Source organism: Gymnoscopelus braueri (assembly GCF_963280865.1).
Source record: "Gymnoscopelus braueri genome assembly, chromosome: 6".
Taxonomy (NCBI): Eukaryota; Metazoa; Chordata; class Actinopteri; order Myctophiformes; family Myctophidae; genus Gymnoscopelus; species Gymnoscopelus braueri.
Genome location: NC_137607.1, coordinates 9,430,708 through 9,446,823, shown reverse-complemented (window position 1 = coordinate 9,446,823; position 16,116 = coordinate 9,430,708). Strand labels below are relative to the sequence as shown.

Sequence of the window (16,116 nt, the reverse complement as noted above, 5' to 3'; positions counted from 1 at the left end):
TAGGAGACTCAAAGTGTCAACTTTGAGTCTCCTATTGGAAACATTAGCATCTTTCCGCCGGTCATCAAATTATTGGCTTAGGAATGTGACAAAAACAAATAATCTCCACTAATTCAATGCTTCATGGGGTGTGCATGTAATTGATAGAAAATAAGTCATTTTTTGGGTGAACTATCCCTTTAAGTATTTCCACCATGGCATGCATGCACAGAAACACACACACACACACACACACACACACACACACACACACACACACACACACACACACACACACACACACACACACACACACACACACACACACACACACACACACACACACACACACACACACACACACACACACACACACCTAACTGACCACCGGCCTGGGAAAATAAGATGTTCTTCTTTTAACCACATTAACCCAGGAGTCCATATTTTGGTCACATGAAAATGCTCAATGGCCGCAGACCTCCATCTGAAAATATGTTGTGCCATGGACCCCCATACACCATTTATGTTGTTAAAGTTGCAACATGTTGTGAGCTTGTAGATTTCAAATAGCCGATATAGAGTTAAAGTGGTTGAACAGTTGTTGGTGCTATTATTATCACATTTTGATGCGGACCCCCTGGAAATACCGCAAGGGGTCCCCGGCCCCCACTTTGAAAACTCTTGCATTATATAATGTGTCATGGTGGTACCGTGGTGGTCATGGAACAGGGAAAACTACTACATTTTCTGTTTGGTAAACATAAAATAAATACATAAATGTAGTCGGAACAATTTGGAAGGTGAAAATGTATTAGTTTAATTAGTTTGTGTATTTTTGGATTCATATCCATCACGTGATGTCAGTCAATTTGACTGGACCAATCTGCAACATAGATTTACAAGCCAAAGAAAAGACACCAGGGAGAGAGACAGACAGGCTTGAAGAAAAAGACAGGACTTTGACAAACTTGAGGACTACTGACCAAAGCTCCACCAGTTTACAATGTGGACTCTTCAGTCCAACACAGAGACGCTTAGCGCCTGCATCGTGCAGCAGCTTGTTACCCCACAGGTCCAGGATGGTCAGACTAGAGGAGCTGGAGCTGAGAACGGAGGCCAGATCGTCACAGCATCTCTCTGTGAGTCCACACTGCTGCAACCTGAATGGAGATGAACACATGAAAATGTTAATCTGTCTTATTAACTGTTTTTGGTCAAGTCCTTTTTTGTATAAGACATTTAACCCATTAAGATATGGGGCGCATCTGTGTCATTTTTTGATTTGAGCTAAAAAGCATTATTTTACACTTTGGCTATTTAAAAATAGCAGATCTACAAGCTCGTGGCGCGGCACAGATTGCCGCGCCACGAGCTTGTAGATCTGCTATTTTTGAAAAATCGAGGAAATTTGTGCAAATCTTTGAATATATTTTTAAAGCGAACATTTGTAACTCAAATCTTTACTTCTGGGGGGGGGGGTCCCTGGAACAAAATATTTTGAGATGGGGGTCCGCGGCTAAATACATATATATTCTGGGGGTCCTTGAAATTAAAACGTTTTTTTTTCGCTTTATGAGCTTGTAGATCTGCCATTACATTTATTTTTATATTTGTATACATTCTGTGTGATGAGTACTTTCACTTTAAAGGGATAGTTCACCCCCAAAATGACTTTTTTCCCCTTTCGATTACACACCCCATGTAGACTTGAATTCATGGAGATTTTTTAGTTTTTTGTTGCATTCCTAAGCCAATAATTTGATGATCGTCGGCGGCTCCGGTAGGAGACTCAAAGTGTCAACTTTGAGTCTCCTATTGGAAACATTAGCATCTTTCTGCCGGTCATCAAATTATTGGCTTAGGAACGTGACAAAAACTAAAAAAATCTCCATGTATTCAATGTTTCATGGGGTGTGTAATTGGTAGAAAATAAGTCATTTTTTGGGTGAACTATCCCTTTAAGTATTTCCACCATGGCATGCATGCACAGAAACACACACACACACACACACACACACACACACACACACACACACACACACACACACACACACACACACACACACACACACACACACACACACACACACACACACACACACACACACACACACTTAACTGACCAAAGGCCTGGGAAAATAAGATGTTCTTCTTTTAACCACATTAACCCAGGAGTCCATATTTTGGTCCATATTTGGAGTCCATAACATGTTGTGAGCTTGTAGATTTCAAATAGCCGATATAGAGTTAAAGTGGTTGAACAGTTGTTGGTGCTATTATTATCACATTTTGATGCGGACCCCCTGGAACTACCTCAAGGGGTCCCCGGACCCCACTTTGAAAACTCTTGCATTATATAATGTGTCATGGTGGTACCGTGGTGGTCATGGAACAGAAAAAACTACTACATTTTCAGTTTGGTAAACATAAAATAAATACATAAATGAAGTCGGAACAATTTGGAAGGTGAAAATGTATTAGTTTCATTAGTTTGTGTATTTTTGGACTCATATCCATCACGTGATGTCAGTCAATTTGACTGGACCAATCTGCAACATAGATTTACAAGCCAAAGAAAAGACACCAGGGAGAGAGACAGACAGGCTTGAAGAAAAAGACAGGACTTTGACAAACTTGAGGACTACTTACTGGAGCTCCACCAGTTTACAATGTGGACTCTTCAGTCCAACACAGATACGCTTAACGCCTGCATCGTGCAGCTTGTTACCGCCCAGGTTCAGGATGGTCAGACTAGAGGAGTTGGAGCTGAGAACGGAGGCCAGATCGTCACAGCATCTCTCTGTGAGTCCACAGTTCCACAACCTGAATGGAGATGAACACATGAAAATGTTATTCTGTCTTATTAACTGTCTTTGGTCAAGTCCTTTTTATTGTATAACTCATTTAACCCATTAAGACCTGGGACGTATCTGTGTAATTTTTAGATTTGAGCTAAAAAGCATTATTTTACACTTTGGCCATTCAAAAATAGCAGATCTACAAGCTCATAGCGCGGCACCGAGTGCCGCGCTACGAGCTTGTAGATCTGCAATTTTTGAAAAATCGAGGAAATTTGTTCAAATCTTTGAATATATTTTTAAAGCGAACATTTGTAACTCATAAATATTTTGAGATGGGCGTCCGCGGCTAAGTACATATACTATATAGAAGGTCTACACACTGTAATAATAGTAAAATGTGTGCAGTGATGCTGTAAATAATATCACTGATGTAGTGGATGATAGTCAGTCAAGTCATTGAGATTGAAACATTGAGATTTCCCTCTAAAATATGATGCAGTTTATCTCTTTCCAAGCTTTGCTGTTGTAGGTGTTGAGTGTCATATCAAACAATCTCCAAAGTCCTCGGTATACTAGTCTGGGAGGCTTCGGCTCAAAGCCTGAACAACAGGGGCGCGGCCACTGAGTTCTGATTCAAATCAACAGCCAATGAAGAAAAGGGGGCGGGATCCACATGCAGTGGGTGTTAGATGTAAATAGGAGCGACGGGAAGCAATTTCCCCTTGAGACATTGCGGCCGCCATTGTTGTGTACTGCTGTTTGCCTCTCGTCGGACTTTTTAGACGAGTTGCAATGCTCTCAGACCGGTAAGTGACGTGTCCGCTCAGATTCTGAGCGTAAGTTACATCCCGCCCACAAATACCAGGGCTCTGGCCCAGAAGTTCCTCGCCGCTCCCGTTTGTATGCGAGGCGAAAAACTTCTGGGAACTCAGATTATCGGTATACTAACGTAGTGAGCGTAAGAGTCAGATTACCTGGCTCAAGGGCCATTTTTCTAACAGTGAATAATTAAGTCCTTTTCCATTGCAGGAAGGGACATTGAGTGGAAAATGTGAAAGTTGAATTAATAATAAATTGCCTAAAATAAAAAACGTATTTGTATTTGAGGTGACAGAGCACCTTCTAGATTTCCCGGAGCGCAGCAGGCAGGTTAGTCGTCAACATGTAACGTTGCTTGGTTGATGTAAAATATTGACAGATGTTCAAATCTGTCCCAAATCATCATCTGTTTGTTGTGATGGGCCATAATACTAATAGTACAACAACTAAGCCTAGTATTAATAATATGTATGAAAACAATAATTGATACAGTAGCAAAAACATAATAATGTAATAATATGTATATAGGCTGCACATAAACCAAGGTCTTGCTGTAATTTTGTTGCATTTATAATGACCATGAAGTGTTTTTTGTTTAATATATTAAAGGGATATTTCACTTTCAAAAAAAAATTTGGTCATTTTATCGTCTACTCAGGCTTTTGTGAGCCCCCCAGACCGTTTTTAAGTTGCTTGATTCAGTATTTAAATATTTGATATTCATTTTATCAGACATGACCCCTTCCTATACAAACCCATTGTAACTTCAAACTCAATTTTTAACATGTTAGATTCATCAACACCCATCCTTGGTTCTGGTGACTCACCCTGGCCTCCTAATATGCGAGGGGGCCGTGATTTTTCGATTACTTTTTTCATTTATTATTATTAAAACATTTTGGAAAATTAAAAAAAAATTATACATTACAATAAAAACATTCATTAATATAAATGAAAAAAGTAATCTAAAAAACACGGCCCCCTCACGTATTAGGAGGGCAGGGTGAGTCACCAGAACCAAGGACGGGTGTTTTTGATGAATCTAACAGGTTAAAAATGGAGTTTGAAGTTATAATGGGTTTGTATAGGAAGGGGGCGTGTCTGATAAAATGATTATCAAATATCTAAATACTAAATCAAGCAACTTAAAAACGGTCTGGGGGGCTCACAAAAGCCTGAGTAGACGATAAAATGACCCAAAGTTTTTTTTAAAGTGAAATATACCTTTAAGTCAAAACAATCATATATAACCCAAACAGATAACAGAACTACATTAAAGCAAGTCAAAATGTATACAATGACTGAAGGGCTTTAGAATGATTTTGACTGTTCTAATGTGTTGATATTGACATGACTACTAACTCAGCCTTTTTGCAGTTCCTCAAAGCTGGGATCAGTCTCCGACGCCCCTCCAAGGATGTGTTGAATGTGCTCAGCTTCAACTCATCCAGAACCTCCTCTGACATCTGCAGCATGTAGGCCAGAGCTGAACACTGGATCTCAGAGAGTGTCTCCCCCCTCTTGCTCTCGGACTTCATGTATGTTTGGATGTCCTGATATACTGACTGGTCCTTCATCTCCATCAGACAGTGGAAGATGTTGATACATCTGTCAGGAGAGGCATCAGTGTTCATCTTCTTCAGGTTCTGGATGACTTTCTGGACGCTCTCTGGACTTTTCTCTGTCTGACCCAGCAGGCTTCGCAACAGGCGCTGATTGGACTCCAGTGAGAGGCCATGAAGGAAACGCACAAAGAGGTCAAGGTGGCCGTTTTCACTCTTTAGGGCTTTGCGCATGGTATATTTCAGGAAGTCATCCAGGGTCCGGACCTTTCTTAATTTCAGGGATATCTTCCAGTGAGCCAGGAATGTTTCTAAAACCTTCATCTTCCTCTCTCTGTAACAGTGGAACAGGTAAACTGCAGCCAGAAACTCCTGAATGCTCAGATGAACAAAGCAGTAGACGGGTTCTTCCTTGAAGCAATCACTGTCTTTTTTGAAGATCTCTGTGCACAAGGCTGAGTACTGTGGGGCTTCTTTAACACCAAGACCACATTTTTCCAGGTCTGTTTGGTAGAAGATGAGGTTTCCTGTCTCCAGATGTTCAAATGCTAGTCTGGCCAGCTTCAGAAGAACAGTTCTATCAGCCTGTGTCTCATACTTCTCCCCATCCCTCCTTGCCTGAACTAACAGGTAGTGGCAGTACATCTCAGTCGGGGTCTTGGGCAGCTCTCCTCTCTCGTCTGTCTTCAATATGTGCTGCAGAACTGTGGCAGTGATCGAACAGAAGACTGGGACTTCACACATGATGTGTATGCTCTTTGATGCAGTGATGTGTGAGATGATTCTCTTGGCCTGGTTCTCATCACTGAATCTCTTCATGATGTACTCCTTCTTCTTGTCATCACTGAACCCTTTCACCTCTGTCACTATGTCAACAAAGCGAGAAGGGATCTGTTTGGCCGCTGCAGGGCGTGTGGTTATCCAGATGTGAGCACAGCGAAGCAGCTCCCCTTTCATCAGGTTTACCAGTAGGACCTCCAGTGAGGTGAGACCAGAGCAGTCATGGTCAGTATTGAAGTCTAGTATCAGCCGACTTTCGTCTAATCCTTCGAGGATGAACAAAAGTTTGAAGGGACTCTTGTCGTAACTAGAGATTCCTGACTCTTGCAGCGTTGTGAAGATGTAATTAAGAGCCTCTTCCGGGATGCATGTGGCTGCGCTGATGCATTTGTGAATTAGCTGTGCCAAACTAAAACTTTTTCCATGCAGCAAATTTAGCCGGCGGAAGTTGAGCACAAATATGAGATGGGGATGTTGCATCTCTGTCGTTGCCCAGTCAGAGATAAACTTGTGCACAAGAAAGGTTTTGCCAACTCCTGCGATACCAATGGACATCACTGTTCTTATGTGGATGTTTTGTCCAGAAGGTGAATTAAAGATTTCACTGACTTTGATCTCCTGGCCTGCGTTCTTCATCCCCATCTGTGTGACCTCATGCTCACTGCTGACCTCTGTGCTCTCAACTTGTATGACGCTGACATATGTGTAGTTTCCTACAAATTCCTGCTTGTCCCTCACTTGGACTGTCCCTTCAGGTACACACGCAAAGGGGACCTCAACTTTTGTTTTGAACTCTTTTTGGTAGAATGAAATCCGTTGTTGTTCACTCCCTTGTGTTTTCACCAGCAAATCTGTAAGAAACAACAATTCCTTTTGTTATTGATAGACATTGTAGAAATGTTTATTTTAAGGTCATGAATAACAAAACAAACTCCAACGCCTGTTATTTTGAATTGTGTGTGTGTGTGTGTGTGTGTGTGTGTGTGTGTGTGTGTGTGTGTGTGTGTGTGTGTGTGTGTGTGTGTGTGTGTGTGTGTGTGTGTGTGTGTGGGTGTGTGTGTCCGTGCAGAAAGTGAGTGAATCTATGGGTCCCTGAATGTATCCTGTTGAAATAAATGGATGAATGTTTACCATCGTTTGGACTCTGAGAGGAAGCTGCACTGCTCCCTGGAGTATCTGGAACATTACTGACATCTAGGATTACAGGATCACACACACACACACACACACACACACACACACACACACACACACACACACACACGCACACACACACACACACACACACACACACACACACAGACAGCAATACGATACACATTACGATGCATGTTTGACGATACGATACAAGGGCGATATTGCCGCATTTAGAGCGATATAATAGGATTAAGTGAGTAATTTAGCCAAAACTTATTTGAAATAAATATCTGGATAAAGCAGTATTTGTGTTGCTGATAAGATTTTTTATACTGCTTATCTTTATCTTAATATCTTAATAGCAGTCTTTATCAATACTGATATTGATCCTTTTCTATTATTTGATTTAAAGATAAGACAACAATAAAGTTTTAACATGACTTTATTGCTTTTATAAATGAATGACATTTAAATCAGGGCCTCCGGCAGCAGTGCTGCAATATTTGCCACTGAGCTATTAGAGCCTGTCTGCCTGTCTCAGGGAAGAAATCAAATTTTGACCTTCAGGCATTTGTTAACCAGTCGTGTCAAACCAGACACATGATCTAAATGTTTCAACAAAAAGCTGGGAGACCAAATACAACCACCCTAATTGTATATGTTATGTTATGTTGTATTAACATACTCTACCATAAAGATTGGGCTAACTAACATTGCAATCACTAAAAAAGTTACAACTTTACATACAATTCATTACAAGGAATTTGAAAGCAAGTGACACATTTTATCATTTGGTAAAATGTGTTTCAATCTATTAAATTTAAATCTATTCCTTTCCATAATTTTAAAGCTGTGAATAAAGACTTTATTACAATTCTCCATCATGCTAAAGATGCTATTAGACTTTCTTACTCCCTCCCATCCTGTCAAAGATTTGAATAAACATGCTTATACTGCTTTCCTAGAGCAGTGGTTCTCAACCTGTGGGTCGGGACCACCAGCGAGGTCCCCGGATGATTTTTTTGGGGGGGGTCCCTACATGACAGTAAAGTAACAATTTAAGGACAGCGAAGACCTTTGTAATACCTAAAAAATAAAATGAAATGAGAACAGACCATTACTGCATCAAAGGTAATCAACGAACTAAACTATAAAAACTGGTCAAACATTGATCAAATTGTCAAATAATATAAGAAAGATATTTTTTTGAAAATAGCTGATAAGCTGATAAGCATGGCGAGGCGTTTTGAGCTTGTAAATCGGCAATTTTCTCAATATGTATCTGTGGAACCGAGTCAAACGAAATCTAATGCCTCGACTACGTGCTTGCGGGGGTGGGGGGTCCCCCAGTTCAAATATGATTATTTTAGGGGTCTCCAGTTCAAATGTAATGATTTGGGGGCGTCACCAGTTCGAATATGATTATTTTGGGGGGTCCCCAGTTCATGTTTAATTATTTTGGGGGGGTCCCCAGTTCAAATATAATTAATTTGGGGGGTTGCAGCCTGAAAAGATTGAGAACCACTGATCTAGAGTATTTGCAGTTAAACAAATCAATCAATGTATAAGATCATTCTCATCAGTAAAATATCTCGACCCAGATTCTTTCATAACTCACCAGAGGCTTGATTGCTAGCTGAGTCTTCTGATGGAAGTACAGGTCCTGCATAAGGAGAAGAGGATTATGAAATTGTCTCTGTGAGTTGACATGACATTCATTGCATGTGATTTGTGTCTGACTAAAATGACATTCATATCGTTCCAGTAGAAATACCATATTCATTTGATAACAAATGCATGTTGGCCCCTGGAGCAGTTGACCAGACCATATTGAAACATGACCTCAGAATGAGGTATTTTGGATTAGTTTTCTTTCATGACAATACTTTGTATTAAATGTTTGTACATTTACATTATAATGTACAGTAGGCTATGTTGATTAGAAATATTCATATGATGGATTATAGATGTGTCTAGTAATGCAAAGATAGGAGCTGAAGAAGGCTGTCTTGGCTGAAACAAGTCCACCCTATGATACTTATAATGTTGTTGCGTGTGCTGGCCCTTGTTCTTTTAAACTGTCATTAGTATGTGTTAGTATGTGTTGATACAATCAATGATTTATATTGCTAAGCTCTTTTAGATTGATGCAAGTCACACTAGAAGTAGCAGTTGCTGTTTACTTAGCAGTGTAGTTGGATCGTTCAATTTTAAATTGATGCATCGATGCAAGATACATTGTTTCCATCTATTACATTTAAATGTATTACTTTCAATCTTGTTAAAGCTGTGAATAAAGGCTGTGTTACCATTCTCCATCATGCTAAAGATGCAAATAGATTTTCTTACTCCCTCCCATCCTGTCAAAGATTTGAATAAACGTGCTTATACTGCTTTCAAGAGTAGTGGTTCTCAAACTGTGGGCCGGGACCACCAGGGAGGTCCCCACATGATTTTTGGGGGGGTTCCTACATGACAGTAAAGTAACAATTTAAGGACTGTTAAGACCTTTTAAATACCTAAAAAATTAAATGAAATGAAAAAAGACCATTACTTCATCAAAAGTAATCAACAAACTATACTATAGAAACTGGTCAAACATTGGCCAAATAGTAAAATAATATAAGAAAAACTTTTTTTTTTAAATGCTGATAAGTGTGGCGAGGCGTTGTGAGCTTATAAATCGGCTATTTTCACAATATTTATCTGTGGAACCGAGTCAAATTAAATGTAATGCCTCGACTACTACAATTCCAATTGCTTGTCGGGGTGGGGGGTCCCCAGTTCAAATATGATTATTTTAGGGGTCTCCAGTTCAAATATAATTATTTTGGGGCATCCCCAGTTCAAATATGATTATTTTGGGGGGTCCCCAGTTCATATTTAATTATTTTGGGGCGGGTCCCCAGTTCAAATATAATTAATTTAGGGGGTTGCAGCCTGAAAAGGTTGAGAACCACTGATCTAGAGTATTTGCAGTTAAAAAAATAAATCAATGTATAAGATCATTCTCATCAGTAAAATATCTCTGCCCAGATTCTTTCATAACTCACCTGAGGCTTGATTGCTAGCTGAGTCTTCTGATGGAAGTATAGGTCCTGCATAAGGAGAGGAGGATTATGAAGTTGTTTCTCTGAGTGGACATATGTTCATATCTTTCCAGTAGAAATACCACATTTACTTGATAACAAATGCATGTTGGCCCCTGGAGCAGTTGACCAGACCATATTGAAACATTACTTCACAATGATGTATTTTGGATTAGTTTTCTTTCATGACAATACTTCGTATTAAATGTTTATTATTAGGCGGGTGCAGTTATGAAAAAAAAAGCACCTTAACCAAAACAAATTGCAACAAAACGTTTTTCAACAGTTTTTTGTAGTATTAGGTGTCCTTAATAACATACTAAAAGTTTACCAAAGTTTGATCACTGGAAAGGTGTTATTTTCAAGATGGCGTCCAAAATGGCCAAACAATCTTTAAAATAACCTAACTCCTTCATTATTTATCCTAGACAAGTATTTTTTGTGTCTAACCCTATGTTTTGGGGGCATAGAAATCCACAGGACTTGTCCAAATTGCAGAGATACATTTAGATAATTGTGAAATCCAATATTTTTTTTTTACTCTATTAAAACCCTCTGAAATGTTCACCCGTTTCAACTAGTTATATTTGTTTTACTGGAACAAGGCTTCAAGATATCCTCAAAACACAACAAAACAATAGTCACGATTTTCAGTCATTCAGAAGGTGGCAGAGAAAGAGAATATTGTCAGTTGATATAGTATTGCTTGCAATATTGAAACATTTTGGATAGCTCTGCGGATCAAATGTGAATCAAACTGTCATCTTGTAGACACAAGATTTTGAGTGTGTAAAGAGGGGTGGCTACGGAGGTTAGTGCAGAGCTGTCAGAACCCATTTCTCTACTGGGTGCCTAGGCAGAGGGGAGTATGGGGGTGGGGTTGTGTGAGGAGGTAAAATGGGGTCTGGTGTAGAGTTTAGTGGGCCTAGGGTTCCCCTCAGGTGGGTACAGGGGAGTATGGGGAGTGGGGGTCACTGGATTGCTCCTTGGGCACTTGGAGCGCAGAGGAGCAAAGTTATAGGAGCCAAGGAGACCCTGAGCTTCTCCTCTCCCCCATGTCCGAGGTGCAAAACCTTCAACAGTTGGCTCAGACATGTTCAGGACTCATAGGCAGCTCACAGCTCATATGCTCATAGGCAGCTAAAGAGAATGGGGCTTGTCAGCCCCTGATGCACGTTGTGCTTCCAATTTTCAAGTGTCCATCCTCAAGTCCTCCACTCCCGCCTAAGCCCTGCCTCCGAGCGAGGAGGCGAGGAGGCAAGGAGCGTCATTTTGAAGTGACAGCAATTATGACGTGTCACACAGTTGGATTGCTGGACTATTCCAGAACTCGGAGGGTTGTCATGTGGAGGAGGAGAAATTATACGCCACGCATTTCAATGAAGACAGTTCCCCAAACGATACATGAAAGATACACTTGTATCTTGCCAGATTTCAATCCAAGTGGCTTAGGGAGCCTGCGCTCACCTCACGCTGGAGGACAGAGTGAGGAGGAGGCAGAAATGAAGCTTATGCGTTAGGCTGAGAGGAGTATCCCTATGTCGCCTGGCTCACTGGATAGTCCCACTGGTCCCAAGTGGACCTCCAAGCTGGCTCCTATGCCCGAGATGGGCACTCGTGAGTGGGCATAGTTAGTGAGGAGGGACCCCCCCTACCCCATAGTTGTGGTTGTAAGACCTCCACGTGGTGCATGACTGTGTGTCAGGCAGTCAGGGGTGTCCCTATGTCTGACAGGCTCACAGGAGAGTCAGTGTCTGGTTGGTGGCTGACCATTAATATTCCCAGGGGCCCCCAGTGACTTATCATTATGGCTCAGAGCGTCCTCTCCCCTCAAATCAATTTTTAAAGTTACAATTATCCAGAAAAAAAGATCAAAGTTCAAGGTTATTGCCAGCAGTACCAATCACAAAATAAAAGACATGTGAAATTAATTTTGCACTAAAACCCCACACAACTACTACAATCTCAGGAATAAGATGTCTGTGACAAGCAAATCTGAACCCTATCCGGCAAAGCAAAGTTTGTTGTTTACCCAGGGTGTTGGACTAAGTTAACACTTATTTACAGCCAGGCCCTGCATGGAAGCCTTGCTCAAGGGCTATTCAGCGGTGATTCATGATTGATGTGATGAATTGGGGAATCGAACTAGGGACCTTCCGGTATCAAGGCCGCCCCTCTAACCACTAGGCCACCGCGGCCACACTCCTCTACCACCCCTACCCAAGACAGTAGACACTAAATGTTGTGATAGCTCTGTGCTGACTTGCACATCCTCTCCAGGCCCATAAGGGGTCATTTCTCCACTGTAATATTTGAGAATTTGGCCAATTTGCTATTAAAAAGGTCTTAAGAGTCATTAAATTGTAACTTTAGAAAGGAGCAGATACCCTGTACACTTATACTGTATGTTGGTTTGTTTACTGTTGAGTGAGACCCCCAGTTTGGGAACCACTGCCCTGGTGGACTAGGATTATTATTTCATTTCACCTTTACAAACAAAATAGTAGAAAGAAACTTCACAAATGTCACAGTACCACCCAGTAATAATAATTTTTGGTATGAAAAGAAATCTCCTGAAAGCTTCAACAGAATGTGAATTACCAATTCACCAATCCTGGGCATTATGTAGAAAAGGGAGAAATGTCCAATTACATTGTTATATATATATATATATATGTGTGTGCTTATAACCATGCTTATAACCAATTCCTTTATAATTGAACTTGTAATCACTTGACTATAATTTATATATGCTAATTGGATTTCAAGATTACCAAAACATGGGGTTAGGCACCAACATTACTTGTCTAGGATGAATAATGAAGGAGTAATGGTCTTTTTAAGGAACTGGCGGCGGCCATCTTGAAAATGTTACCTTTCTAGTGGTCCGATTTTGGTAAACTTTTGATATGTTATTAAGTACACCTAATACTACAATAATCCATTGACAAACCTTTTGTTGCAATTTGTTTTGGGTCAAACCATAACTGCACCCGCCTATATACAGTATGTACATTTACATTATAATGTATAGTAGGCTATGTTGTTTAGAAATATTGATATGATGAATTATAGATGTGTCTACGCAAAGATAGGAGCTGAAGAAGGCTGTCTTGGTGAAACACATCCACCCAAAGATACTTATAATGTTGTTGCGTGTGCTGGCCCTTGTTCTTTTAAACTAAAGTGAAGTGGAGAAAAACAATCTATTGACATTTGATCTTACCACAACTATCCAACATGTGGGGTTGGTGTTGTTTAAGGGCATCGTAAAATGCTGCTTTGACACGTGTTCCCCCTGGATCTAGTACAGTTGTATACAGATTCCTCATTTGGTTCTGTCTCGTCTTCTCTGCTTGAATCCCAGTATACAGCTCAGGATGGACCATGATTGGACCTAGACTGTCTACTATAGGCATCACTGTGACAACCTTTTGAATAAAATCTGCCCTGTGCTGTTTCACAACATGTGCTGTTTGAAACAGAAAAATAAAGTGGTTAATTGGCGGTACATTTATCAGAGAAAATGACATCATTATATCAATGAAAAATAAAGCTCTGCATCTCTACATCCCCACATACATAAAGCGTTGCAACTGGGGGCATTTATATGTTTGCAATAAGATATTAAGGATATACACTCAAAGGTAGCACAAGTAAACACCTTACTCAATGGTCAAGTCAAGCATTGAACTATATTACTGACAAAAAAGCTCACCTTTTGCTTCATCCATTTTTTCTGAAGTCAAGTCGACACCAGCATCCTGTTGTACACAAAGTGTTGTACATAACAGTCCTTTTATTATATCATATCATCACTGAACGCTATTAAGCAATGTTATTACACTGGTTAAATGCTTGATTGTGATTGGTCAATCACTGAATTCAGCGGTCTGTTATGTTTAAATAATGACCGCTGCTATCAATAACAAACCACTGCTATGGACAGAGCCTGCGCTCATGGTTCATATCAGCCCATGGAGATTTGTTTTTGCCATATCCAACATGGTGGCGCCAAGTAGATAAACACAATGCAATTTACTGCTAAACAGTACACTGAAGAATGATTATGACACTAACGACCTGATTTCTGCGAGCCGACAGTGTGACACTGGATACGCCTGGCATAATCTAATAGACTACTTTCATACTGTACGTAATTAAATCCTTTCAAATCAATAAAATTGTTTTCTTGGTATGTTTGGGTCAAATAATGAATTGCTTTATTAAGCAGCCATGTAATAAGTAGTGATTGACACTGAGCCGGTCATTGTTGAGACATAAACCCCCTCAGGGTGATAAAGGCCCCTCCGCTTTGCATCAGGGTCTATCACCCTGTCCAGTATATTTCTCAACAATGGCTGGCTCACTATCAATTATCCCTTGTTTATGTCTTGTATGGTATGGTAGGAAAAATCGCTCAAACTTACCATTGTGTTGCTCAATCAAACGACCAACCACCAACGACTCTGCTTCACCGGATCAGCAACTTGTCTTTTCTGTCATGTCAAGTCTGAAATGGAAATAAAAATAAAACCACTTTGTCAGGGAGAGAAAATAGAAACAATGGTGATAAAGGCTAGGAACTAGTGGTGCCAGACTGTTTATGTCCTGATGGGCTGCCATGCTATAGTCTACTGTATTGTGTTCTGGCCGCTGTGCTAACTGCTAATGCTTTACTGTAACTGTATTGTGTTCTGACGGGCCGCTGTAACTGCCAACTGCCAAACTGTAATATGTTTTGAACTTTTGTTAGTCGGTGACTTGCCATACTGTATAGCCTATTTGTTCTGATGGGTCTCTGTGCCGTATAGCCTGCTGGCCACTGTGTGTACGCAAATCCTATTGTGTTTAGGCTATTTGATAATACGTTGCAACCTGAGCACACGACAATTCTGCACTTAATTCTAAAAAGATTTCTGTTATTAGAATTGCTGTATCAGCTAAGCCTGGCAGCCAAAGCAGTCTGTTGTTAGTAAAACAACGCCATAGTAGTGTGTTTTATGTGACGGTATTGCCAGAGTCGCTGTCTGCGGTACTGTAGGAAAAACGTTTCCCCCTGCGCACATTGAACACTGTGAGCACCGCAAGTACATCATCCTAAATAAACCTACATTTAGTACTAACCCTGAATAAAACCAGTAACTCCAGTCTCCGTCTGCAAAGTACATAAGCCAATAAAACAATTAACCACAAGCAGACAGTCACAAAAGTATACTAAACAAACAATGTACTGTGACAAATAATGCATATTTCCATCTCACAGCTTACATGTCCTTAACGCACATGTCAGAGGTGTTCGACAGGCCTAAATGGCAGGATTTCAAAATAATATATTTAGCAAATATTGCAATATGCAATAATGCACAATAAGCCATAGGATACGAAAGGTTGTGAGCTTGTAGATCGGCTATTTTCACAAGGACGTATGACATACATTGAAAATAAATACTCACAAAGTAGCATTTCATGTTTTTGAATGATTGCTATAGCCCCCCCCCCCCCCCCCCCACTCTAGATGTGAGGGCTGTGTAGCAGCCAGAACGTATAGATGTGAGGGCTGTGTAGCAGCCAGAACTCTAGATGTGAGGGCTGTGTAGCAGCCAGAACTCTAGATGTGAGGGCTGTGTAGCTGCCAGAACTCTAAATGTGAGGGCTGTGTAGCTGCCAGAACTAGATGTGATTCATGTATTCATGTATTCAATCATTCATTCATTAATATGAATTGAGTACAACCAAAGACAGAAGCATTTTAAATGAATGTTGTATCACCTGATTCATGAATTAATTTATGTATTACTTTTTAATGTACAGTACCTTTAAGCAATAAGACAATGTCACAAATACAATGTCAGACACTGTAATAATGTAATATACGTTACGTATATTACATTATTACAGTGTCTGACATTTTATTTGTGCAAAACAGCAAAGACAGAAGCATTTTAA

General features: G+C 40.3%; 1 protein-coding gene across 1 annotated transcript in view; it reads right to left on the bottom strand.

Annotated features, from left to right (window-relative positions):
* The window catches only part of LOC308087195 (NACHT, LRR and PYD domains-containing protein 3-like), a 17,896-nt gene extending 3,284 nt beyond the window's left edge, over positions 1 to 14,612 (bottom strand). The window contains exons 1-9 of the mRNA XM_080430911.1: positions 14,598 to 14,612; positions 13,886 to 13,931; positions 13,394 to 13,639; positions 10,132 to 10,176; positions 8,697 to 8,741; positions 7,073 to 7,135; positions 4,962 to 6,792; positions 2,629 to 2,802; positions 963 to 1,139 (exon numbers count right to left, since the gene is read on the bottom strand). Of these exons, the coding sequence (XP_080287037.1) occupies positions 963 to 1,139; positions 2,629 to 2,802; positions 4,962 to 6,792; positions 7,073 to 7,135; positions 8,697 to 8,741; positions 10,132 to 10,176; positions 13,394 to 13,639; positions 13,886 to 13,931; positions 14,598 to 14,600 (2,630 nt within the window). The 5' untranslated portion in view covers positions 14,601 to 14,612. The remainder of the gene's footprint in view (positions 1 to 962; positions 1,140 to 2,628; positions 2,803 to 4,961; positions 6,793 to 7,072; positions 7,136 to 8,696; positions 8,742 to 10,131; positions 10,177 to 13,393; positions 13,640 to 13,885; positions 13,932 to 14,597) is intronic.
* Between the last annotated feature and the right edge of the window lie 1,504 nt (positions 14,613 to 16,116).